The 26759-nt window shown below is 47.0% G+C and overlaps 2 protein-coding genes across 2 annotated transcripts in view; one reads left to right on the top strand and one right to left on the bottom strand.

Moving 5' to 3' along the window:
- The window catches only part of LOC149356868 (organic cation transporter protein-like), a 90358-nt gene that overhangs the window by 28850 nt on the left and 34749 nt on the right, over positions 1-26759 (top strand). The window contains exon 6 of the mRNA XM_089576451.1: positions 616-797. Within this exon, the coding sequence (XP_089432577.1) occupies positions 616-797 (182 nt within the window). The remainder of the gene's footprint in view (positions 1-615; positions 798-26759) is intronic.
- LOC149356869 (uncharacterized) lies at positions 14999-24868 on the bottom strand. Its single transcript, XM_089575377.1, has 4 exons — positions 24752-24868; positions 16881-16978; positions 15941-16161; positions 14999-15110 (listed from the first exon to the last, which is right to left on the bottom strand). Exons 1-4 carry the CDS (start codon positions 24795-24797, stop codon positions 14999-15001), a joined length of 477 nt encoding a protein of 158 aa, XP_089431503.1. The 5' UTR covers positions 24798-24868.

Here is a 26759-nt window from a genome sequence, read left to right as displayed (position 1 = left end):
ATTGCTGCAGCTCCTAATGCGGAGCCATATAGCCATTTTTAAGGGGTGTTTCCCGACTTTTAACCCCGTTCTGTTGCGACCACGCGTTGGACCTGATAACGACAAAGCGCAGGATACCGGCTATATGCACGCTATGGTCACATGATTGCGGGCGCTTTCAGGTAGCGAACGCGACAAACACTACCAGGCGTTCGTTCAAAACCTCAGTCTTCAATACATAGCGCTGCTAAATACCAGCAGTGCGGACGCCACACTAATTTTGCAGCTTCCGTCATATTATGAATGCCAATACTAGAGGCAAGGCTGCAAAGACTGCACCTTCGCACGAGAACAAAGATCATTCTTAAATTGGCAGCGCAGTCGTCCTTCACACCATAATGAAGCGGCTGAAAACACTGAAGTTCAGCAAGTGCACTGCTGAACGCTGTTTCGTTATTGTGACTATACGTTAAGCTGACAAGACACTGTTGTTTATAAAGATTGGTAGAGTTCCTACTAATAAATCTAAATGTTCCTATGGATATCACACTAGCATAAATATTCCAGCTTCCTTCTTTCACGCACCGGAGAAAGATTGAAGCACCAGTAACTCTGTGTCCTCCTCCCTCTCCACAGGCATCTGGTGGTTGCAGCTTTGCTTCATGCTGCTGACTAAGCTGTTCAGCAGCTGCGCCGGCTACGTGAACTTAATCCAGATATCGGAGCTCTATCCCACCCAGGTCCGGACGCTGGCCACGGGTTGGACGTTCACAACAAGCAGGGTTGGGGCGATTCTGGCTCCGTTCACCAAGGAGTTGGTGAGTATGCTCAGTGTTATCTACGCGGCCGCTCCTGTCAGCGAAAAACCCGATGATGGGGCACTGGCGGCAAGCGTGAATTCGGGTTGTACTGTTTCGTTACCTCTCAGGAACTGAAGCAACTACAGTTCTTAAACCAACTAATTCGATTGCCTTGCTTCCAAGAAAACGTGGTACTGGCTGCTGACGTGGAATTTTCCTCGAGATAAATTGTTATCTCTTGGGCAGTTCTCGCGCTTGCACGGGGAGGGAAACGATAGGTGGTTTCTTAATCACACAGAAAATCAGTACATCTCCGAAAAAAGGGGACCAGCCAGTACCAAGCTGGAAGTTTCGTCCCAGGCGCTAAGTTTGATTCAAGCTGCGGAAGTTTGATTCAAGCTGCGGAAGTTTGATTAAAGCTGCGGAAGTTTGATCAAAGCTGCAGAAGTTTGATCGAACCTGCTGAGGTTTCGTCAAGGCTCCGGAATTTTGAGGCTATGAATAGGGTTTGGATTTCTCGGCTCTTATTGTTTTGAAAATGAGGCGGAATTTTCTCGGTGTATATTTCATAATGCTGTTATTGATTTCCTCCGACATATGAATGACTGACTTTTCCCACAATTTATTGTACAATACTTTGTGGCCAAAAGTCACTCAAAGTCTGTCTCAAAGTTTTGTTACCATAAGCAGTTTATTTACCAATAATTAGCGTGCAAGTGGTAGTACTTGGAGCTGTGCTTATAAGGAAATGCTGTCGTTGTTAAATTTAACGCAAGTTAAATGAGATGGCTGGCACACAAAAACCGAACTGGAATTTTACATCTGACAGTTAAGCTAAAATGTTATCGTTGGTGTGTCGCACTGGACTAAGCGTTAGGGCGGGACCTCACGTGGTCTCTGTGTTTATCGCAGCGATGGAAGCGGCGGTAAATTCCTCGCTACCTGCAACAAGATACTTTTTCGGGAGCGTCTTACATGCGTTCGATGACTTAGTTAACCGACTTACTGCTCTAAGCGGAAGAATACAGTGAACAAACAGACCTCAGCTACCAGGCGGTGAGCAGGTGACGCCCCCCGGTATGCAAGACGTGGAAGATAACGGAACACCACCTCAAATAGCACAACCGCGCCGCTTATCCAACGATACCACCGTCTCATGACGCCCCTGGCTTCCCTACTTGGCTATTTTTCACATCTGACTGAGAGTAACTGGCACTGAACAGCCAACTAGTTATGTCTTGCATGCTAAGAATATTGACCTTTTTTGGTTAAAACTGAGATACGAAAGCTGAAATCGGCGTAATTAATTTTTTTTTATTTTCACTCAAACTGAAGAGTCAAACCCCTGGTTATAAAAAAAAATATCGTTTGAAACGAAATCACATTTAGTTGTTTCAGACTGGCTCCCAGAAGCAATGTGAAATACATCCGTTAAATCTTTCATAGAGACATCCTGAAGTTACTGTGTGTGTGTGTGCGCGCGTGCGCGTGTGTGTGTGTGTAGAAGAAGGGAGCTGCACGAACGAAAACGCGATTTATTTCGAACACTTCGGCTAGGGCCTGATCAGCATTTGTGTCGGAAACGTCGGAAAAAAATTGCCGTTTTCGTTTGTGCGGCCCTCTTCTTCGATACGTATTTCTGGAACTGAAAGACTTTTTTAAAGTACACACACACACACATATATATTGTAAGAAAGAGAGTTGGAGTTTGATGCCCCAGCAGCTAGCGCCGACGACACATTACAATATATATATTGTAGGGGTGCGTTTATTAGGCGTCCTCAAGAGACCGAACCGCCGTGCAGGATCTGGCAGCGTAGACGGGCGTAGCCAGCACCAAGAGAGCGGGGCAACTTCGTCGTCGTCAGGCGCAGCGTAGTGTCGGCGCATAACTTCGTCGTCGTCAGGCGCAGCGCAGTGTCGGCGCATGGCGGTAGCGGAACCTGTCGCGTGTTCGCCAAATGCAGCCGGTACAGCCAGCGATGACAGCGCCGCCCACCGGCAGGTAGCAGCCACATTAAGGCTGGTTATAAATATTCATTCAGAACGACAGCTTGACATCGCTGCTATGGCGCAGTGGATTAGAGGCTCGTTTTGCGTATGGAAGGTCGGCCGTTCGACTCCGCTCTCTGTACTGTAGTTTTATTGTTTTTTAAGCATGAAATGCTTTTAGCCCCCGTTGTCGGCAGTGTGGTGACGTCACGCCGAGACCGAGATCCACTCATCCAGGCATTGAAATCCACTCATCCGGGCATTGAAATCCACTCATCCGGGCATTGAAATCCACTCATCCGGGCATTGAAATCCACTCATGCGGGCATTGAAATCCACTCATCCGGGCACTGAAATCCACTCATCCGGGTACTGAATTCCAGTCATCCGGGCACTGAACTCCAGTCATCCGGGCTCTGAAACGAGAACATCCGGGCACCGTACGAGACTTAACGAGAATTAACGAGACTCTGTAAGCCCTCCTACGCGACAGGCATGCAAGCGCCGGTTGGTCTCCAAAGGAGTCGCAAAAAATAACCACTGCCAGTGCCTTCTCATGTTTATCAAGATATCAGTCGCTGTGCGTTTGATAATGCACGGAATTATAATTTCCGATTTCTAATAACGCGTGCAAAAAGCACATAAATGTCACGATACACTTGGTTGTCGTACGTGATCTGTGTGTTGTGTGTTGTGTTGGGTTTTATGGCACATAGGCAGCTAAGGCCATCATGCGCCAAGCTCAGGGTATATAATGAGTTTTCTGTAGAATTTTCAAAAATGTTAAAAATCATCGCTGGTGTAGATGGCCTAATAATACTGTATTACCTAGTAATAAGGGAAGAAACGAAATTTAGACATGGCTAATGGTGAAAGTATTAAGAAGGTCAGGTAGTCTCAGCGCCTATCCTTGCCTGGGCAAGGATCCCGAGGCTCCCAACCAGACAAATAAAAACCTCAGCCTTCTTCTCATGAATGAGAAAGTAGCTGAAGTGTATCACCTAATAAAGTGAACTAGCGGTTCGAAATTTACAGTTTTTCAAGCACGTCTGCTTCTTTTAAAAAGCTAAAAAGAGAAGGTATGTTAACAATGGCATTATCATCTAAAAGCAGTGCTGGGTGAAAAGGAATGCATTCGTTATAAAATTCGGTGAAGTATTTTTTCTTAGTTTTTCCAGTTTCGCACAAGACAATAAAATGTGGTTAACGGTAAGTTCATCTCCGCATTCTTCGCAAACAGGTTTGTTTTGTTTTGTTAGCAGGAAGTTATGTGTAAGGTGAGTGTGGCCTATTCGGAGACGGCAGAGAATCCCTTCCTTGAAGCGTTCCTGGTGGTCACATGACCTCCATTCCCCTAAAACCGGCTTTACTAAGTGTAGTTTATTATTGACTTCACTGTTCCAAGCCGACTGCCATTTCTTCCTTAATTTCCGTTGTACTAATTTTATGCAATCGTTAAAAGGTATGTTTACTTTTTTCGTTTCCATCCTACGAGCTTTAGCAGCGCACAAGTCTGCTTTCTCGTTCCCTTTTATTCCGATATGACTCGGGACCCAGCAGAGTTTTATATTTTGTCTTTTAGCTGCGGCTGTTACTATGCTGTGTATAATGTCACCAAGAATAGGAGTGGTAGCGTTTCTAGCGTGGAGAGCTGTAAGCACACTTAAGGAATCTGTGTAGATTATACTGTTTGTGAGGTGCTCCTTTAATATTTTGTCTATGGCCAGCCAGACTGCGTAACATTCTGCAGTGAAGATGGATGCGCAATTTGGAAGTCTTACTGTTTTCTCCGAATTACCTCGCACCACTGCACTTCCTACGTAAACATCTGTTTTTGAGCCATCTGTATAAAAATCTGTGAACTTACTGTATTTTTGCTCGAGTGCAAGAAATTCTTGTAGTATATGTTGTCGTGGAGTTTGTTTTTTATCAAATTGAGTAAGGGTGAAATCACAGATTTTAGGAAAATTGTACCATGGAGGCAGTGGGTCTTGTCTTCGAGCAATGTCGGGTAATGTATCTTGTAGGCCGAGGTTTTGGCACATCTCTTCAAAACGCAGCAGGAGTGATCTGGTAGCTAGTGGTTTGTTATTAAACAGTGTTCTCGATGGGCAATTTGTAACAATAGGGTAACAGATATGTTTTGGTAGGGAACGGATTTTTAGAACGTATGAGCATGTGAGTATGCTTCTTCTATCTGTAAGAGAGGGTTCATTTGTTTCAACGTAAAGACTATTTATGGGTGATGTCCTGTAAGCGCCAGTTGCAAGACGTAAACTTAAATTGTGCACTGGGTCCAGTCGTTTCAGGTACGATGGCCTTGCTGAACCATATACTATACTGCCATAGTCTAATGAGGATCGTACCACAGAGCGATAAATTTTTAGAAGGCCTGCCCTGTCAGAACCCCAGTGTTTATGTGAAAGGACTTTGAGTATGTTCAGTGATCGGGAAGTTTTCTTTTTTAACGTGTTAATATGAGGCAGGAAAGTGAGTTTTCTGTCAAATGTTATGCCTAGAAATTTATGTTCATTTTCTACTGGTAAATCTATTTCATTAAGGTGTAGGGCGGGGTCTGCCTGCAAGCCTCGTTTGAGTGAAAACAGAATGGCCACTGTTTTCTGTGGGGAAAATCGGAAACCATTTCTGTCTGCCCATGTTGTCAGTTTATTGATTGTTAGCTGTATTTGTCTTTCACATGTTGATATGTTGGAGGATGTGTAAGCTATCTGGAGGTCATCTACATAAAGTGAATACATGACAGACCTTGGTATTATTTTGTTAAGAGAATTCATTTTTACAATAAAAAGAGTTGTGCTTAAAATACATCCTTGAGGCACTCCATTTTCCTGAATAAAATCCCTCGATAGGGTTGAGCCTAGACGCACATTAAATGAGCGGTTAGATAAAAAGTCTTTAATGGAGTTCAGCATTCTGCCATGGATGCCAAGTTCCGCTAAGTCCTGAAGAATTCCGAACCTCCAGGTAGTACCATATGCTTTTTCTAAATCAAAAAAGACTGCAAGACAGTGTTGTTTGTGTATAAAAGCTTGTCTGACTGTATTTTCGAGACGGACTAGGTGATCTGTAGTTGAGAATCCCTTTTTAAAACCACACTGGTGGATATCAAGAAGTTCACAGGATTGAAGAACAAAGGTTAGTCGTATATTTAGGACACTTTCGAAGGATTTGGCGAGGCAACTAGTCAGGGCTATGGGTCTATAACTGCTAGGAGAGGTTGGGGGTTTACTAGGTTTAAGAAGCGGCACAATAATAGCTTTTTTCCAGGCCTCAGGTATTTTTCCCGATATCCAAACTTTGTTAAAGAACTTTAAAAGTGCTTCTACGGCAGGTTGAGAGAGATGGGCCAGCATTTCGTAGTGGATTTGGTCGGGTCCTGGAGCGGTTTTTTTACCAGCAGACAGTACTGTGTTTATTTCTTGGAGGGTAATCACACTGTTATATTTTTGGTTTGCCCCTCCACTAGTTGGAAGTCTTTGTTTTTCGGCTGTGTTTTTGTATTTTAAAAAAGACTGCGCATAGTGTGATGAACTTGAAACTGCTGCGAAATGTTCCCCCAATATGTCTGCCTGTTCCCCTATGCTTGTTTGTGTGCCAGGTGTTGTCAATAAAGGAATTGTGAACGGTGAAAAGTTTCCGTTTAATTTTCGCACAAGTTCCCACATTTTTTTAGATGTGGTGTGACTGTTTATAGAAGAGACGTAAGTTTGCCATGATTTTTTCTCGGCACTACGACGGACGTACCGAGCTTTAGCTCTTGCTTTTTTAAAATTTATGAGATTCTCATGAGTCGGATACCTGCGAAATTTACCCCAAGCTCTGTTTTGTAATTTTTTTGCTTCCTTGCAGTCTTTTGTCCACCATATTTTATGATTTTGTTGTACCACTCCTGATGACTGTGGAATAGCTGTGAGTGCGGCAGTTATGATACAATTAGTGAATTTTTCATTTATCTGGTCGATGGAGAGATTATCTAAAAGTATATTTTCTAAATTTGCCTTTTCTTTAAAAAGTGACCAGTCGGCGTGGTGAAGCTTCCAGCGCCGTGGCCTTGTGGGGATTATTTCCGGTGGGGATGCTAAAGTGATTAGTATAGGGAGGTGGTCACTGCCATATGGGTTGTCAATGATATCCCATTTAAAATCATTAAAAACAGAAGGTGAGCTAAATGACAAGTCTAAAAAGGACATTTTCCCCGAGGTAGGGGAGCAGTAGGTGGCTTTTCCTGTATTTAAAAGACATACATTGTTTGTGATGATAAAATCTTCGATTATTTGACCCTTAGAGTCACAGCGCTCGCTTCCCCAAAAAGGGGAGTGAGCGTTGAAGTCCCCAACTACTAGATACGGTTCTGGAAGTTCATTGATCAGTTCTTGTAAATCGTGGACTGTTAATGTAAAATGTGGAGGAATATATACAGAACAGATAGAAATTGTTTTATGGCTGACGACACTGACCGCAACGGCTTCAAGTTTTGTTTTGAGTGTGATTTCTCGAGCAGGGACGCCGCTTTGCACGACAATCGCAACGCCTCCAGATAGTCTATTTGCGTGCTCACGATCGTGTCTAAAAGTTTTATAATGTTTCAGGATATTTGTATGTTGTGGACCTAGATTTGTTTCTTGAAGACATAAGACTACGGGCGAGATTGACCCTAGGATATCTTTTATGTCATTGTAGTTCCTCAACATTCCTCTACAGTTCCACTGAACTAGAAAAGCCATATTTTTGTTTGGGATAGGAACGATTGGGAGTTTACTTATTTTCTGGGGCCATTATGGTGGCCCTGCCTTTTTTCCGCTCAAGAGAGCTGTTCCGCCGCTCTAAAGCAGGCGGACTGTGGGATACGTCCATCACCTCGCGAGAGGTGCTGGACGACCGCGGGGAAGCCGCGCGTGTGTGAGTGTCAGGTCTCCCCCGACGGGGGGAAGTCCTGCGGGATGTCGACCCATGGGCCGGCACTCCCTGGCTTGGAGTTGGCAGAGCAGCTTTCGCTGTCTCTGCCTGGGGCGTGGGTGGCCCTGCTACAGGCACAGTGACACTGGCCTCGGCAGGTGCCGGAGTGCTGTGTGGTGCTACGCCCCTGCGCACCACATCAGCGAAGTTTGGTTTTGCTGAGAAGGAGAATGTATTTGTAACTGCAAAACGCCTTCTGGCTTCTTTAAATGAAATGTTTTCTTTTGTCTTTATGGTAATGATTTCTTTCTCTTTTTTCCAGGACGGACACGCCCTGGAGTACGCAGCATGGTCTCCTTCGCAATTTGCGCAGCGTAGTGCTGCGTCACATTCCTCAGACTGGTGGTCCTTTGATGCGCATTTCGCGCAGGTTTTGCGGCCGCGGCAGCTCTGCGAGCCATGGCCAAACTTCTGGCAATTGAAACAGCGACGGGGGTTGGGTATGTAGTGTCTTACGTTGACTTTCAGGTACCCTACTTCGATTGTTTCGGGTAAGCTGCTGGTGTTAAATGTAAGGACCATGTGTTTAGTGTCTATTTCCTTGTTATCCTTGCGGATTTTGATCCTATGGACGTCAATTACATTCTGGTCGGAGAGTCCTTGAAGCATTTCGGTTTCTGTAAGGTGGATAAAGTCAGACTCTGAGATCACGCCTTTGACTGTGTTGAGGGATCGGTGGGGAGTTACAGAGACAGAGATGTCCCCTATAGAAACAATGTTTGCAAGTTTCGAGCACTGGATACTCTCGCGTAGTTCAAGGAGTAGGTCGCCGCTGGACATTTTGGATACCTTGTAGCCAGGCCCTAAGGTATCTGTTAGGCATTTGGTAACAAGAAATGGGGATATTATTCGGGCTTGCTTTTCGTCACTGTTGCTGTGTATCACATGAAACTTAGTGAATGTCGGTTTCTTTTTCGTAAAAAAGTCTGCTGCTTCGTTCCGCACTCTTTTAAGAGAGCGATCAGGTTTGGAAAGGGGGGGAGCCATAAAAAATTGATGTTTTTCGGTCATGGTGCCAGCCACCCACCATGGAGCCCAAGAAGGGGACGCGACAGGAACTTGAAAGAAAGTCCTGCCCACGCCAGCTGTACACCTTAACTATAACCTAATATGACTCAACTAAGGGTAGTTGGTCACACACGGTTAACCCTCGCCGCCAGGAAAAAGAGGAAAAAACGAAGAAAAGAGGAGGATACAGGAGAGTTGTAAGAAAGGAGATAGGAAAGTGAAAGATGGAGAGGAGAACAGGAAAAGGCGACTGCCGATTTCCCCCGGTCGGGTCAGGCCGGAGGTGCCGTCTACAGGAAGCTGGGGCCAAAGTGGTGTGTTGCCTCCGCCGAGGGGCCTTAAGGGTCCAAACGCTCGGCATCGGCTCAACCACCAGGATCCCCTTTTCCCCGGACACGGCGATGCCACGCACGGCTAAGCGCGGATGCTCGGGTCCGTGGTGACGCATTGTTCACCATCAACCCCCTGCGGGGATGTCCCTGCGGATGCTCGGGTTAACCCCGTGGTGTCGCCACTCACCAACGTCTGCATGCTGCAGACGCCTCCCTGCGGGGATGAGATAGCTTGATTTGGCTGCAGTGCAAGGTATAAAAGTAAGAATAGTAACGAAATAACATTGCAAATCCTGACCAAAGTGACTGGCATTTTAAACCACCTGCGTCCAGTTGAGTCAGAATCATCCGGGCACTGAATTCCAGTCATCCGGGCACTGAATTCCAGTCATCCGGGCTCTGAAACGAGAACATACGGGCACCGTACGAGACTTAACGAGAATTAACGAGACTCTGTAAGCCCTCCTACGCGACCGGCATGCAAGCGCCGGTTGGTCTCCAAAGGAGTCGCAAAAAATAACTACTGCCAGTGCCTTCTCATGTTTATCAAGATATCAGTCGCTGTGCGTTTGATAATGCACGGAATTATAATTTCCGATTTCTAATAACGCGTGCAAAAAGCACATAAATGTCACGATACACTTGGTTGTCGTACGTGATCTCTTAGGGGCTTCGCGCATCGAAGCAAAGCCGACGCAGGCGGACAGGGGCCCGGGGGAGAAGCGCTGCGTTCAAAGGGCAAGGCATCGCGCCGAACGGGTGGTGGCGTTCCTCCCTTCCTTTACGGTGCGGTTCGGGTGTCCACCGAGATGGCAGAAAATTACTCCACCATTTCCTTTCCTCAAAAAACCTTGCGTTCAAATGGCAAGGCATCGCGCTGAACGGGTGGTGGCGTTCCTCCCTTCCTGTACGGTGCGGTTCGGGTGTCCACCGAGATGACATTAGGCCCGTAAACATTTCATGCTTACTCTACTCTCGGTTACGGGAGAGGCAGAGAATTTTTTAATTTCATTTTTTTCAATTATTTCCCTTTTAGGTCGCAAATCGTGATGCTTAGTGGCATATAACGCCGTTTAAGAGGATTTATTATCCCTTTTAGGTAAGGCGTAGTGACAATCTTCAGTCACCGTGATCAATTCACCGTGGTTTCAAGCCTTGTGGCTGTACAGGCTGCAGTTGGCGAATACGCGAACCTGTCACAGTTGGCACACTACAGTTTCCCCCGGATGAAAAGGAGCCATCCTGGCGCCTTAAGGGGAAGGAAGAACAGAGGGGTCGTAGTACGGCTTCAGTCGGTCGACGTGGACGGTTTCGCGGCCACGGCGACGCAAGTCCGCAGCGGGTGCAACAGGCTCAACAATATAATTGACCGGAGATGTTTGCTTGAGAACCCGGTAGGGACCATGATACCGATGCAGCAGTTTCCGCGAAAGGCCGGGAGTTGTGGGAGGTACCCAGAGCCACACAAGGGAGTCGGCAGGGTAGGAGGTAGAGGCCGCGGAAGTGTCGCGGTCATGTTTTTGCTGCCACTGGGTCTGCGTGGAAAACGAGCGAGCAAGCTGGCGGCATTCGTCGGCGTACCTGGCAGCGTCGGACAGTGGCGTGGACTCGGAAATGTCGGGTCGGTAGCGAAGAACAGTATCCATCGTGCAGGGGGGCTCGCGGCCGTACAGAAGAAAGAAGGGAGAGAATCCAGTGGTGGTTTGTGTCGCAGTGTTATATGCGTAGGTGACGAAGGGAAGAACTTGGTCCCAGTTGGAGTGGTTGGCGTCGACGTACATGGACAGCATGTCACTGAGGGTTCGGTTGAAACGCTCGGTCAGGCCGTTGGTCTGAGGGTGGTAAGACGAAGCGATTCGATGGATAATGCGGCATTCCTTGAGGAGGGCCTCAAGAGCGTCAGACAGGAATACGCGTCCACGGTCGCTCAGCAGTTCTTGAGGAGCACCATGGCGAAGAATCAGGTTCTTTAGAAGAAAGAAAGCCACGTCGTGGGCGGAGGCAGATGGTAATGGAGACGTTTCAGCATAACGTGTGAGATGATCCACGGCCACGATAATCCAGCGGTGACCAGCGGGAGTGGGAGGGAGGGGGCCGTAGAGGTCTATGCCAACGCGGTCAAACGGGCGGGCAGGGCAGGGTAACGGCTGCAGTGGAGTAGGCGAGGTGTGAGGCGGACATTTACGCCGTTGACAGGATGGGCAAGATCGCACAAAGTGGCGAACAAAGCGGTACATGCCACGCCAGTAGAATCGGAGACGCAGACGCGTATAGGTTTTCAACAGGCCGCCGTGGGCACACTGGGGGTCCGCATGGAAAGCGGCGCAAATGTCGGTGCGTAGATGGCGGGGGATCACTAGGAGCCATTTGCGTCCGTCGAGCAGGTAATTGCGACGATAGAGGAGACCGTCCCGAATAGAAAAGTGACGGGCTTGACGTAAGAGGTAACGGGACGAATTATCAGTCGTAGGACTCGAAAGGAAGTTAATAAGAGTGGCGATCCAAGGGTCTTTCCGCTGCTCGGTGGACATGTCGGCAGTGGCAAGCGAGGACAAGTCGTAAGCAGACACAGGAGCAGGCGATGAAGCACTAGGTAGCGGCGAGCGGGAAAGAGCGTCCGCGTCATTATGCTTGAGGCCAGAGCGGTAAATGACATGAATGTCATACTCCTGCAATCGCAGAGCCCAGCGAGCTAGGCGGCCTGACGGGTCTTTGAGAGAGGCCAGCCAGCACAGGGCATGGTGGTCGGTTACTATACAGAACGGGCGACCATAGACATAGGGACGAAATTTTCCAATGGCCCAAATGATGGCCAAACATTCTCGTTCGGTAACAGAATAGTTGGCCTCCGCTTTGCTCAAGGTCCGACTGGCGTAGGCGACCACATATTCACGGAAGCCAGGTTTGCGTTGAGTGAAAACGGCACCCAGTCCAATACCGCTGGCGTCAGTGTGGATCTCAGTAGGCGCAGTCGGGTCAAAGTGGCGCAGGATGGGAGGCGAAACCAAAAGGCGGCGCAAGGTGTCGAAGGCGTCATCGCAAGCAGGCGTCCAAGCGGAGAGGTTGGAGCTGCCTGCGAGTAGCTGGGTCAGAGGAGCGATGATCGTGGCGAAATTCAAGATGAAGCGACGGAAGTAAGAGCAAAGGCCAACGAAGCTACGGAGCTGCTTCAGTGAGGTGGGCTTCGGTGGGCCCGTGTCGACGAGGGCGAGAACCTTGGCACCTTCCACGAACACTACGATGACATTAGCGGGACGACACGGAGGACTTGAGGTGTTCGAAACAAGCGCAGTTCTTGCCCCCGGAACTGCGGCTGGTAGTTTCCCTCAAGCGCGGAGCTAGAACTTCGCAGCATCGGAGAAGGGGAACGGCGTCGAGGGGAAGGCGATCGGCGAGTGGTGTAAATTTGGCGATCAGGGGAAACAAAGGGGGGACCAGGTGGCCTTCTCGGCGAGGATAGTTCGGCATCGTACGGGTAGGAGCGCAGATCAGGTCGAGAAGGTGGAAGGCGCTGGCGGCAAAGCCGCGCGACATGACCGGGCAGACCACAGGCGTAACAGATGGGTCGGTTGTCCGCAGTACGCCAGGGATTGGTAGGATCCCAGTCAAAAATTCCTTCAGCCTATCGGTCTGAAGGCTGAAGGAACCCGTAATTTGGGCTTGTTGGGCCTGTCGGGCTTGTTGGGCCTGTCGGGCCTGTTGGTGATGGCCTGTCGGGCCTGTTGGTGATGGCCTGTCGGGCCTGTTGGTGATGGACCTGATGGTGATGGACCTGATGGTGATGGACCTGTCGGTGTCAGACCTGTTGGTTCTAATGGCGTCGGCCTGTTGGCACAGATCCTGCTTGCAGGTATCGGGATAGTGTTAGGCCTAATGAGGGACGCCAGTCCTAATGGCGCACCATAGATAAGTTTTTTCATCACTCAGAAATGTGTGCTGCACATTGCGCATGATAACATAGCTTCTTCGATTAGTGCATCGCAAGCTGTTGCAAAAAGGCAGCGCCTGCTACTAATAATATTTTCCAATTAAGCTGGCCAAAAGGGTCTGTAATGCCCTACGATATATATACTGACAACCAGATTTAGGGCAAACAAAAGCTTTATTATAAAATAGAAACCTGTAAAGAGGAAGATGATCAGCAGTCAGAGCAGCAGAACCGAGGCGAGACGCGAGATGAGAAGACGACGATCGGCAGCTGAAGCAGCATAGCCGACGCGCGGCGCGAGACGAGAGCGTGAACTGTTCCGGGACCGGACCTGTCCTTGCCCGCTCTAACCGGCCTTCACAACTGTCAATAAAGGCCGTTACATCTTGGTGGAGGTGCGGGGTAGCGGAGAGACGTCTTTTCAGGTGATTTTGTTGAGGCGCCAGTAGTCAACGCAAAAGCGGATAGAGCCGTCTTTCTTGGTGACAAGGACGACGGGGGAAGCCCAAGGACTGTGTGATGGTTGTATGACGCCACGCTGCAGCATATCATTGACCTGGGTGTCGATAACCTGCCGTTCGGTGGCCGAGACGCGATATGGGCGTTGGCGCAACGGCGAATGGGCGCCAGTGTCGATCCGATGGGTAACAGCTGAAGTGCGACCAAAACGGTGGTGAGAGAAGTCAAACGATGACCGAAACTTATCTAGCAGGGCCGCAAGCTGGGTCTTCTCCGGTGGCGAAAGATTTGTGTCGATTGAGCCCACAAAGACGGCCTCGGGAACGGGATCAGGAGACGGTGAGGAGGAAGTAAGTGAAGACACTTGCAGGCGGCAGGAGTCGTCCTCAGAAGGGTCCCAGGCGACGACGGAAGCGAAAGGCTGGACACATCCCAAGCATTCACCACGAAGAAGAGTGGAGGGGCACAGGAATGGATTCGTCAGGGGCAAGGCGCTGCAGCCGGCTGAGACGGCAAGCACGGCGAATGGCAGGGGTAGACAGTGGCGAGAAGCAGAGGAGTCGGACGGGATGAAGATGACAGGGCCGTTGGATCCAGAGTCGCAATGAACAGAGGCGAGCACAGCAGATTACGGCGGGATCATGACGTCATCAGCCACAGTCAGCTTGGAGCACAAGTTAGTGGAAGCGTTCACAGAGTCGTCGCCGAAGGGAAGAAGGGCGACTTCGGAACGAGCGCAGTCGATGACAACGTCATGTTGGGAGAGAAAGTCCCAGCCTAAGATGACGTCGTGAGACGGCCATGGGAAGACGATGAATTCAACAATATACAGAACGTCCTGAATAGTAACTCGGGCTGTACATGCCCCCAAAGGCGCAATAAGTTGCGAATTAGCGGCGCGAAGCATAAAACCATATAGCGGAGTCATCACTTTTCGTAACTGGCGGCACAATTTCTCACTTAGTACAGATACAGCAGCACTGGTGTCAACAAGCGCGAAAGCATCGGTGCCCTCCACAGAAACCGCGATCAAATTTGTCGGAGAAAGTCGAGGTCTTGAGCTTGGTGACGAGCAAGCAGTTCTTGCCTCCGGAACTGCGGGCACTAGTTTTCCGAAGGGGAAGAGGGACGACGGCGCATCGGGGAAACCGAGCGACGACGCGGAGATGGAGCACGGCGGCGAATATACGGCCTGAGATCGGAGGAAGCAGTGGTCTCAGAAGGCGAAGTGCGGTGAAAAGGCTGGGGAGGGGCGTAGGCGTAACCTCGAGGGTCAGTATTGGCAGCAGGGGACAACACTTGGCGGCGGCAGGGACGCATCACATGGCCAGGAATGCCGCAGACATAACAAATGGGTAGGTTGTCCGGTGTCCGCCATGGACGGAAACGTTGCGGTGGTGGCCAGGCAGGACGAAATGGTGTCGACTGCGGTGGATGCTGGTACGAAACGAACGTTTCTGGGCGGGGACGCCTGACGGCTTCGGCATAGGTAAGTGGCAAAATAAATTTATACATCATGACCTTCAATTTTTCGTTGCACGTCCCCCAGCTTCTGTGAGAGGTGCATGCGCACGGCTTTCAGTCTCTTCTCTGCAAGCTCCTTTGGTATGTCTCCCATGTAGATATGAAACAGAGCTGCACAATAGAACACAAAATAGGCCACATTTGAACACAACTAGATACATGATAAATGCAAAAGTGAGATTCAGAATTACCACTCTCATTGTAAAAACACAGAAACGAATGTTCGCCATTAATGGGGCCATGAAGCCTACTTTCGTGCATACCCTTGTTGTAGCATTTAATTCCCAACACATTAAATTACAATACCCAAAACTTTCAGTTGATTCCGTGCGGCAGATATCTTTAAAACGATTTTCGTTTCCTTTGCGAACTGACTGCTTGTCTGGCAACCTCTGATTGCTGACGACACATGGGCCTACCCACTCCGCGTCTGCTGTGTGTTGTTGGATGCATTGAGATGCTTGCATGAAAACCAAAGACAGAGATTACTCGAAACAACAGGCAATGCTATTTATACATTCTGTGCAGATATGTCAATTGCACTATCTTGTCGCAGCAAGATCGGAGAACGCGCACAATGACTTGCCACCAGTCGTTGAGAACGCTAATTTCACAACCAAATAGATAAATCAGGTTACTGGCAGAACGGATCTTAGCGAGAGCCACACAAACAGTGTGGAGATCTCTGAAAGTGCTGTGATAGAGCCTGCATGAAGAAACGTATGGGCATAACACACCTTGCAAAAACTAAATGTCACTTTTGCCCGACTTTGCAGTTTTGGATGCAATAAGGACATTGCAGTTGTTACAAACCTCGGATACAATGAACAGGATCTCCATGACTATCACGCTTTCTGTAAGTGAGCGCGACTGTATTTGGCTGAAGCAAAGTTTGATTGCCTAGGTGTTACTCAAAGCAAAGAAAAAAAAAGCACTAGCACCTTTCAGAGAAGACTTTTTCCGGTGTAAGTGCCGGTTTCGCCTCTGTTCTGCCAAGAGACCGGCACTTATTTGAAAGCACGCCAGTCACGCTGCGGCTCTTCAGCTCATCAGGTGTCCAATACACCTGAGTAGCACCGCGGCAGAACATTGAGTCTGTTGGTGCTCTCAGGAGCATCTGCCAGGCACCAGGCTCCATCCAGAGCCCACTGCCTGCATAGACCTGCAGCAAACGTGGAGAATTTCGCATTTGTACACATTAACAGCAATGAATCAAGGGATTTTAAATATTTCATAACTTAAAACAAACAGCTGAAAAACATAAAAATTATGTAGGCATGAATGCACTCTTTTACAGCGAGCAGTGTCCAAAATCAGTAGATTTTTTATTTCTAGCCTTATAATTCGAAAAAAAAGAAATTGCTTGCGTGCAACATGAAATATATAGCACAATCTTCTGACAGTTCTAGCTTCTCTTCATTCCGAGTCAAATACCGGCAAAAGTTGAAATAATGTTCTCTGCCCCAATTCAAACAAACTTCAGAAATGAGAATAAATTTCACATACCAACAACTAGGCATACCTGACAGAACAAGGCAGCCTCCTCATGATCAAAAATTACTTGTGTACTAAGAATTTCCTCAGGACAAGAATAACTGCAGACCCATTATGGCATCGTCAGGTAATGAAGTACAAAAATGACAAATTAGAAATGCTGACCTGTGCCTTACATGATATTGTCTGAAACCACACGTCTATGCTTTGCACACTACCCTTTTCGGCACACTTACTGGGACTAGTATACGTTTCTACTGTAAGCTAGCATCATCCTCTAAACTGTACCCATTTCACTATGTACCAGCCCCAATTTAATTAAGAATCATTCACTCACTCTACTATGGTATTTGATACACTATATGACTTAAGAACACGCACAATCACCTTTCCATCATCCCTAGCAGAACCTATCACAGTGTCCTGCCCACCAGGCAGCTGGAGCTGGCAGTCCGCGGCGGTCTCCATCTCCTCGGCTGAGCATACTTTTTTGACAAGAAAAGGAAGTACACAAATATCAATGCACCTCAGCAGCACATATAAGCAAAAGCAAACTGAGTTCAGTTTGACATTGTGGGCTATCAAGTAAATGAAAAAAATTAAGTATTTTGCTCTCAAGGTAACAGTGAAAGCTTTGCACAGTAGAACCTCGCTGCTGAGTTGATGGGTGCTGCATTTTCCTGGCTGCTACACATTGTAGTGGTCTAGATCTGGCATGATGATAATAGGGTTCCATGCATTATAAACCCTGCTGTTCGTTGCATTGTAACTTCGGCCACATTCCTACACAGTAATACTTGTGAAATAACACCCCATGCCAGCCTAAATGAGAAACAGTGGCAGTCATATGTTTACTTCTAAAGCGGCTTTACTTGGCCTGGCATGTCTAGCACCACTGTGTTAGGCAGACGGCATTCAGACAGGCTGTGCCATCATCATCCACAGTGGTTGCACTTTTTTGAAGCAGTAGCTTCACTGCTACAGGTGCACGGCTGAGATCGCCATGTACGCAACATGACCTTCAAGTCTGCCACAAATAAAATAAACAAACAAATAAACCTCACAATCAGTGGGATTCAAACTCAGGTCCATTGGGCGAGAGCCAGGTGCGCTAACCACTAAGCTTCAGACCCACGGTGTGACAATTCAATAAAACTGGAGATATACAGGGTGTCCCAGCTAAAAGTAACCAAGCTTGTTAAAAAGAGGATGATCCCTAGCCGAGTGAGACCAACTGAGGGTTGTTGATAGTCGCGTGTCCTAGTCTGCAGTATTTAGCAAAGACTAATTAGCTAACTTTTTAATTATTGCTTTCAGGAAGAAATTGTCAATGCAGGAGTTGTAGACCCCATAGAAAAATAATCGTTTGCCTTGTTTGCAGCTAAGTACCACTGATACAACTTCTTTTATCTGACTTAAAAGAAAGCCCGCGAAATACAAAAAGAACCACGTGATAGGGAAGCAGTTACAGCGCTCCCAAACGAGCGATCAAGCAACGACATCCGCTTATGTTTGCAACGCTGTCCCGTACAGCTTTTGGCGTCTTGAGGAGGTGGCGAGATATGCACCAGGAACTGCTTATGCGTCATGGAAAGTGAGCGGGTGCTGCTTTTCAAGGAAGTGAAGCGCGGCTCGCATGGAGCGCTTTTTCACGCGTAACCTCGCCTCGAGTGATAGGAATGTGGCCGTGCCGCTAACTTGCACCGTCACGCGCTGAAGAAACGGTCGCCCTAGCGCCGATGCGAGAGTTAATTACGTATATCTCGCAACCATCACAAAACGCCGAACCCCGTTCGGGACAACGTTGCAAAGATAAGCGAATGTCTTTGCTTGGCTGGTCGTCTGGGAGCGCTGAAACTGCTTCCCTATCACGTGGCTCTTTTTGCATTTCGCGGGCTTTCTTTTAAGTCAAATAAAAGAAGCTGTATCAGTGGTACTTGGCTGCAAACACGGCAAACGGTTATTTTTCAAAGGGATCTACAACTCCTGCATTGACACTTTCTTCCTGTAGGCAATAATTAAAAAGTTAGCTAATTAGTCTCTGCTAATTAATCATGTTTGCATAATAAAAAAAAAATACTACAGACTAGGACACGCGACTGGCAACAACCCTCAGTTGGTCTCACTCGGCTAGGGATCATCCTCTTTTTTACAAGCTTCGTTACTTTTAGCTGGGACACCCTGTATATGTGCTTCTTGTATACTAACTGCTAGGTTACACAGCCGCTCATGCAATATCATGGTAATTTGTGATTCGAGCGATTCATGATTGATGAGTGACAGGCGATTTCGAGAGGAGTTTGAAGAGGAATAACAAGAGGAAGACGAAGAATACAAAGAGGAAGATTAGCGCTCCACACGCAGAAAATCTAACACCACGGGTATAGGAAAAAATCAGCTGTGGTTTAGCTTCGGTTAAACCTGGTGAGAAGCAGTAGTTTCACGTAGCTACGTGCGGCAAAGTCCAAAGAAACAACAATCTTTCAACAAGCCGAGAAACTAGAAACAAACAAAGCTTTGCAAAGCGCAGCCACGTGAAGCTACCGCTTCTCGCCATGTTTAATCAGAGCTAAACCACAGCTAATTTTTTCTTCACCTATCCTTGTTTCTTTGTAATTGTGCTGCTAGTGTTAGTGTGGCTGGCGCGATTGATTTTGTCCTTCCGCACCTCATCACATCTTTTGTGACTTCTGGATGCACACAGCAGTGGCAACAAAGAGGACGAGGGCTAGCCTCCGCTGGAACCAACCATTATGTTGGCTGTAGCGGCATTAGACATTCTCAGAAAGTATGTTTGCAATGATCGCAACAGCCACATAGCCCCGTAAATTCTGGAGAAATGAGTAGTCCTCACCGGACGTAAGAAAATGCAGCAGACAATGCTGCATGATTTTTTCAAGTGCCAGCACTGCAATAAATGTGTTTAGTTCTTCATTCCTGTCATTTTTAAATTTGTCCTACTTCCTGCCTCTAATGTTTCCTCGCTCTTGCATTTTTTTTTTTTGTAGCAAGAGCTATTGGTCGCAAAGTAGCATTTTCACTGCGGCGGTGGTCACACCGTGGTCACACCGCTTCTTGCGCCGCTGCCTAGCAACCGTTGCCAGATGGAGCCGCGCCATCTGGTGCAACGTCAGAGGAGGAGGAGAGCCAGAGATAGCAGTAGGCACAGCAAGAGACCTCCCAAATCTACGTACGCATTCACTGGACACCGAGAAATCACGCACAAGGGACCGGGAACAGGACTGCCCACGAGGCTGCTGGCGCGCAGCTAGAGGAAGACCGTCGGCATTGCCTTAACGTGAGCCGACCAACTCGGACCACCCTTATCGTTCTCCCATCCCGCTCATAATACCTGACTCTATCATCACACGCCTTTAACAAGAGCAGAGGGGTTTGTCGTGGGACTTTGTCCCAGACATTACTCCATCCATTCCTTCTGGACTTTCTCGCCCGGCCCAAGTTCTCGCTCACAAGGTGCGAGCCGGTGCAGCGTACACCCCGGACATCCCGAGTCGATGGCACCGAACCAGGATCGGCTGCCCCGATTGCCCTGCTGACTCTGTTGATTTGCACCACCTGATCTGGACCTGTCCTGGCACTGCGAGCCTCTGCGCCTGCTACACCTCTGCCTACCACATCCAGACATACGATGACTGGACGGCCCCCAGTACCGACGCCAAGCGCAAGCTCAGTGCCCTGCTAGACTTCATGTCAGAGACCGACACCCTCACCTTCACCTAACCAACCCACTTCCCCCTTGGGCCTCAGGTCATCCTTGTGATTAAAGATTTATGAATGAATGAGCAGCGGCCTGTATAAGAGGGCGGTTCGTTGAAGCTGTTGTGGCCAGAGATGGAGAGCGAGTCGGAGAGGCTGAAACAAACCAAGCTTAGCTGTTGGAACGAAACAAGGCAAAGGCGACCAGACCGAGGAAGAACGTGCAGAACGTCTGAATAAGCGACGCCGTGAAGATGCAGCTCGACGAGTTCGCCTAGCCTCTGAAGGTCCATTACCTCTCGCTACGTATGTCTGGCATAGCTGAGCTAAGCCACAGCCAATTTTTTTTAGTCCCGTGAGGAGTACATCAGCAGGGTTATGCTGTATTAAAACTTGTAGAAACATTAATACTATGAGAAACACATCTCAGTGAAGAGTTGATCGGCTGCTACACTAACAGTAGTAAAGCTTTTTGACGGGCTAGTTGGTACATATTCATATTTGAAAGGGTGTGCGCTAAAAAAGACAAACACAGGAAAAAGATAGAGACGACAGGAAAGAAGCGCAACTTCCAACTTTAATGACGACAAAAGAAGCCAGGCGCACATATATATCCGCTGATAAACAGATATGAGCTGCGTGATGGAGCGTGACCCCATCAACCAAACATAAGACAGCGCAAAAAATGCATATCTAAGTGACATTAAAAGAAACCCAAGAAAGTGAACATATCAAACACCTGCCGAGGTAAGGTAAAAAAGTGGGATTCGTATCGTCTGACAACAATGCATAACAACATGGGAAAACAGAGCTGTATGAAAGATGACACTGAAAAAGAGGATAACACCATAAAAAAGGCTAACAACATGACGAAATTTTTAACAAAGAACAAGTGAAAGATGGAGATAAAAACCGTGTAAAGGGTGGTAAATAAAGGCACATTGGAACATCTAAAAGGACAATAAAACATAGAGAGGCGAACGGGTTAATAGTCTAGATGTACCCATCCAGAAAGGCAAGTTCATTTCTAGACAGGTTAATGGAAGGCGTGCTAACGCACTTGTCTTTCCTGAGGTGAATAAAAAAGGCCTCGATTACTTCTCTTTCTGTCTTGTCCTGAGCCTTAGCTAGAAACTTGGTTTCATTAAACTTGGGGTAGCAGTTCTGGCAACTGCTGCAGTGTAACGGAAGGTTACCTCCAGACCTGTTCTTCATGGTGACGTTGTGCCTGCGGGCGCGCTCATTGAAACATTTCCCGGTTTGACCCACATACACTTTGCCGCACGTCAAGGGAATCTCGTACACAACATTGGCAGTGCATTGTGTGTACACGGTTTGATGCTTGATATTACAGGACTTCTTAACACGCTTCCTGGTCACCATCGGACATAATTTCGCCAGTTTGCAAGTAGCCGAAAAAACTAGCCTAACCCCGTGACGAGACGCAACTTTCTTTAAATTGTGTGAAAGACCATGCAGGTAAGGTATAACCTGCACAGGTTTCCGTTCTGTTTGATGTTTAGCATGCTCCGAGGCGGTCAAAGGAGCTGAGACCGGATGCCTCGAAATATTCTTTTCAGGTAAAACGCATAAGCCTGCTTGTCCACTACGTGCCATTGTGTCTGAAAGGGATACGTGGCAAAACGTTGTGGGTGACTTCCTTCGGTGCCAACTGGACAGAATAGCTGGCGCTTACCCTTACCGCGTTCGAAGCTCAAAGGAAGTGGTGCAGGTACTGGAGGGAGGCAAGGTATCGGCCACAACTGGTTTTTCAATTGACGTTGAGGACTTATTTTACTCTGTGCCTCACGACGGGTTGTTGGATGCTGTTCGTGAACATTTGGAAGAATTTGGCGAAGTCAGGTTTCAAAATTCTGCCGGTGTCACAACTGAAAAATTTCTGGACCTACTATTGTTTTATTTGGATTCCACTGTTATTTGCTTCCAGGATGAGTTTTACTTGCAAAAAGCCGGAATTTGTATAGGTTCCTCAGTCGCACCGGTCTTATGCGGAATTTTTCTGGCGTCATTTGACCGGCGCCTTGAAGCTAGCTTGAAGGACACAGGGATAACATGTATTTTCAGATACGTCGACGATTATCTTGTCCTTCTTAACGCACCTTCATACTGTGCTGCTGATACACTTGTAGTCCAAATTCTCACTACCTTCTGTTCTTCATCGAGGGGTCTAAAATTCACGCATGAACGAGCAGATCATGATCGACTCCTGTTTCTTGACTTACAGCTTATTTTTACAAATGATCATGTGTGTTGGTCTTATCAGCCGCACTCAAAGAAGTCACTTTTGCCCCATGATAGTGCCCACTCCAAGCTGGTAAAGCTTTGCATAGTATCTCTTTGCATGAAATCTGCATTAGAAAAATCCTGCGGCCACAAGATAGGTGAAAGTTTCCAGTGCCAGATCGACCGAATTTCTGCTGCAGGTTACCCTGCAAATCTGGTCACGAACATGTCTGAAAACCTTTTGCAAAAAATTAAAAACTCGGAGCATGCTAAACATCAAACAGAACGGAAACCTGTGCAGGTTATACCTTACCTGCATGGTCTTTCACACAATTTAAAGAAAGTTGCGTCTCGTCACGGGGTTAGGCTGGTTTTTTCGGCTACTTGCAAACTGGCGAAATTATGTCCGATGGTGACCAGGAAGCGTGTTAAGAAGGCCTGTAATATCAAGCATCAAACCGTGTACACACAATGCACTGCCAATGTTGTGTACGAGATTCCCTTGACGTGCGGCAAAGTGTATGTGGGTCAAACCGGGAAATGTTTCAATGAGCGCGCCCGCAGGCACAACGTCACCATGAAGAACAGGTCTGGAGGTAACCTTCCGTTACACTGCAGCAGTTGCCAGAACTGCTACCCCAAGTTTAATGAAACCAAGTTTCTAGCTAAGGCTCAGGACAAGACAGAAAGAGAAGTAATCGAGGCCTTTTTTATTCACCTCAGGAAAGACAAGTGCGTTAGCACGCCTTCCATTAACCTGTCTAGAAATGAACTTGCCTTTCTGGATGGGTACATCTAGACTATTAACCCGTTCGCCTCTCTATGTTTTATTGTCCTTTTAGATGTTCCAATGTGCCTTTATTTACCACCCTTTACACGGTTTTTATCTCCATCTTTCACTTGTTCTTTGTTAAAAATTTCGTCATGTTGTTAGCCTTTTTTATGGTGTTATCCTCTTTTTCAGTGTCATCTTTCATACAGCTCTGTTTTCCCATGTTGTTATGCATTGTTGTCAGACGATACGAATCCCACTTTTTTACCTTACCTCGGCAGGTGTTTGATATGTTCACTTTCTTGGGTTTCTTTTAATGTCACTTAGATATGCATTTTTTGCGCTGTCTTATGTTTGGTTGATGGGGTCACGCTCCATCACGCAGCTCATATCTGTTTATCAGCGGATATATATGTGCGCCTGGCTTCTTTTGTTGTCATTAAAGTTGGAAGTTGCGCTTCTTTCCTGTCGTCTGTATCTTTTCCCTGTGTACGTCTTTTTTAGCGCACACCCTTTTAAACTACACTAACACTGATGGCTAAAAAGATAACTGGTGAAATAATGAGGGCTAAGTGACAAGTGACAACCGTGGCCGCAGTGGCTCAGTGGTTATAACGCTTGGCTGCTGACCCAAATGACGAGAGTTCGATCCAGCTGCGGCAATGGAATTTCGATGGAGGCGAAGTTCCAGGGGCCCGTGTGCTGTGCGATGTCAGTGCACGTTAAAGAACCTCAGCTGGTCGAAATTTCCGGAGCCCTCCACTACCACGTCCCTCATAGCCCGAGTCGCTTTGGGACGCTGAACCCCCATAAACGAGCCTTAAAGACACAGCAGAACACTGCGGAGCGAGAGCAGTTCAGAAAAATCGCATATCCTGCCAAAAATGAAAGGGACAGTACAGCAAGCCTCATAGGCAATGCAAAAAGAAAAAAAAAGACGTCAGGTTCAATTAACTGCGCATCTGCTGAAGGACAGGAGGAACACTGTGCCAGAAAACTTTTCAACCTGTACACGGTACAACGCCTAACAACTTTGAATGTACCAGACGACCAGAATAATGCTAATATATTTTGTTAATTCACAAGAAAGGGGATGTCAATCAATTAAAAAGCTTTTAATTATTAGATAACTATGGGAAAGAAACATGAAGCTTAATGAAAAGGCTTGAAATGCAACTGAAGGCAGGACGACAAGCTATCGAAAGGTATAGATGTAATCACACAGTAGAGTAGGAGAGCGACACAAAGTAGAGATAAAAAGTACAGAAAGAAATGGGGCCTGGGAAGGGTATGTAACCAATTTCAAGAAAGGTCAATGTAGCACATACAGTCAAAGTTAGGGGCACAGCAGAGATGGTGGAAGGATGAGAGTAGAAGTTTCAGGGGATAAGGCGCCCTCAAGTGGCACAGGACAGGATTAACAGGCGCTCATTGGACAAATCCTTTGTTTGCAGTGAACATTTTCTTAGGCCGATTTGATTATGAAAAATAAAAAATGGCATGCATCACAAGAAGGTTCGCTCACCAAACTCGTCTGGCCCACTGCCACTAGCCCCATTGATGGATGTCATTGCTGGGGCCAGTTCTGTGAATTAGGTATAGTTAGAGTTCATGTCCTTACACCAAAATGCACATCAAAGGTACTATATTCACACAACGGATGAGGTCACAAAAAGATCTCTAGCATCACCTCAAGTAAAGGCAGTGTCCGCATGCTGAAAGCATTCACACATGAGATGAAAACAGCAGATCTTGTCCTAATAGAAAAAAAACGCCCTCCTCTTTCCATCTGCAGACACCAATTGGTTGGCGTCAATTCGTGACGTCAAGCCACATAATGCACAGTTCACCCTCAAGATTTGCAATTCAGTCCACCGTGTGAATTCACCTTAAGATGACTTCCAAGAGCACTTACTTTAAGCTCTAAGATATACATGCATGGTGACACCTACAACATGCAATTTGATGAAGTAGCTTAGCTAAGAAAAAAGGGATGAGCAGCACACATGTGAGCTACTCAGGAACAAGAACCAGAGCTAATGTTTTAAACAGTTACTAGGCACATTACCATAGCATGAAAATGCACACACACCTCTCAACTGGCATGTTAGAAATACAAAACACTTCAGTAAACTATCTACACAACAATAGCACACCTTGCAAACATACACCACCTGGACTTTGTGTTTACCAAATATAAGACATTCATTTTGTGCACAAAATTGCAACAAATAAACAAAGTAGCAGTGCCACCTAATTGGCCATTTAGAAACAAGGAGCAGAGGTATTATGAACAGCAGAGTTAGTTGTTGGCCTGGTTAGCATCACTGATTTAAGTTCATAGTTTTCCAGCCCTACGGAACACACACACATACATGAGCCGCCACGGCAGTTCAGTGGTTATGGTGCTCGGCTGCTGGCCTGTTAAGACACGGGTTCTATCCTGGCCCCGGTGGTTGCATTTCGATGGAGGCAAAATGCTACAGGCCCGTAAATGCAAACTGCATGCAGGAGATCTAAAGAATGAGGACAGGTTCCAAACTTGTCAAGCACTGCAGTGATTGTACAGAGATTTTCAAGTGTGAAGATCCTTAGCAGAAGCAAGCCACTTGTGAAGGGACAGAAACGCATCATATTAAAAAAGCTGGTTCACAATGTGCGAGCAATACTTCAGTTGTATCATATAACACAGAAATGATGTTTCTTTCATAGTTTTGATGATAAAGGTGTGATAAGTTTGTTTTTTTCCTGCTCCGCTGGTCTGAAGGCATTTAAGCAGTGTCTGCGCCGTTAAATAACCAGTTGTCAGTGAGCGCTGTGTTTTATCCTTCTTCCCAACTTCAGTAAAACGGCAAGTTGAAGAAAACAGCGCAGCAACAGGCACAAGAAAGAAGATGGGACAGGTGCTGACTAGCAACTGAAGGTTTATTGAAAAGGAACACTTAAAATATACTCTCTTCACAACCAAGAGCGTGCATCAGCTGCGCGAACAACACTGATAAGCTATCAACTTCAGTCATGGTGGTCAAGATTCAACAGTTCACAGCCATGAACGGCCATCCATCCTTGTTAATGATTGTGAACTATTGTATCCTGACCACCATGACTGAAGTTGACAGGTTATCAGTGTTGTTTGCGCAGCTCATGCACGCTCTTGGTTGCGAAGAGAGTATATTTTATGCATTCCTTTTCAATAAACCTTCAGTTGCTAGTCAGCACCTGTCTCATCTTCTCTCTTGTCCCTGTTGCTGCGCTGTTTTCTTCAAGTATTCTTCTTCCCTTCTTTGGTCATGCACCGTTGCACTGGAAAACTACAAATTTAAAGTACTCTCAACATTTGCCTGAACAATTTAGCACGTCTAAAATATGCTTATCTTCTGGTAGCCTCCAGCTGCTCACAATGATGGTCTCTTCTAATTCATGATGTGACAAGCAAAGCTGCATCCCTGCAAAAAAAAGAAAGAACCAAAAATTTCCTAATATAAGCATCTTGGTGGGCACACGTCTAATAACAAATCTTTTACAATCCTCAA

This window comes from Amblyomma mixtum, chromosome 3 (assembly GCF_055824585.1).
Source record: "Amblyomma mixtum isolate Tamu chromosome 3, ASM5582458v1, whole genome shotgun sequence".
Lineage (NCBI taxonomy): Eukaryota > Metazoa > Arthropoda > Arachnida > Ixodida > Ixodidae > Amblyomma > Amblyomma mixtum.
The sequence above is the reverse complement of the archived record's forward strand: the minus strand, read 5'-3'. Positions and strand labels throughout refer to the sequence as shown.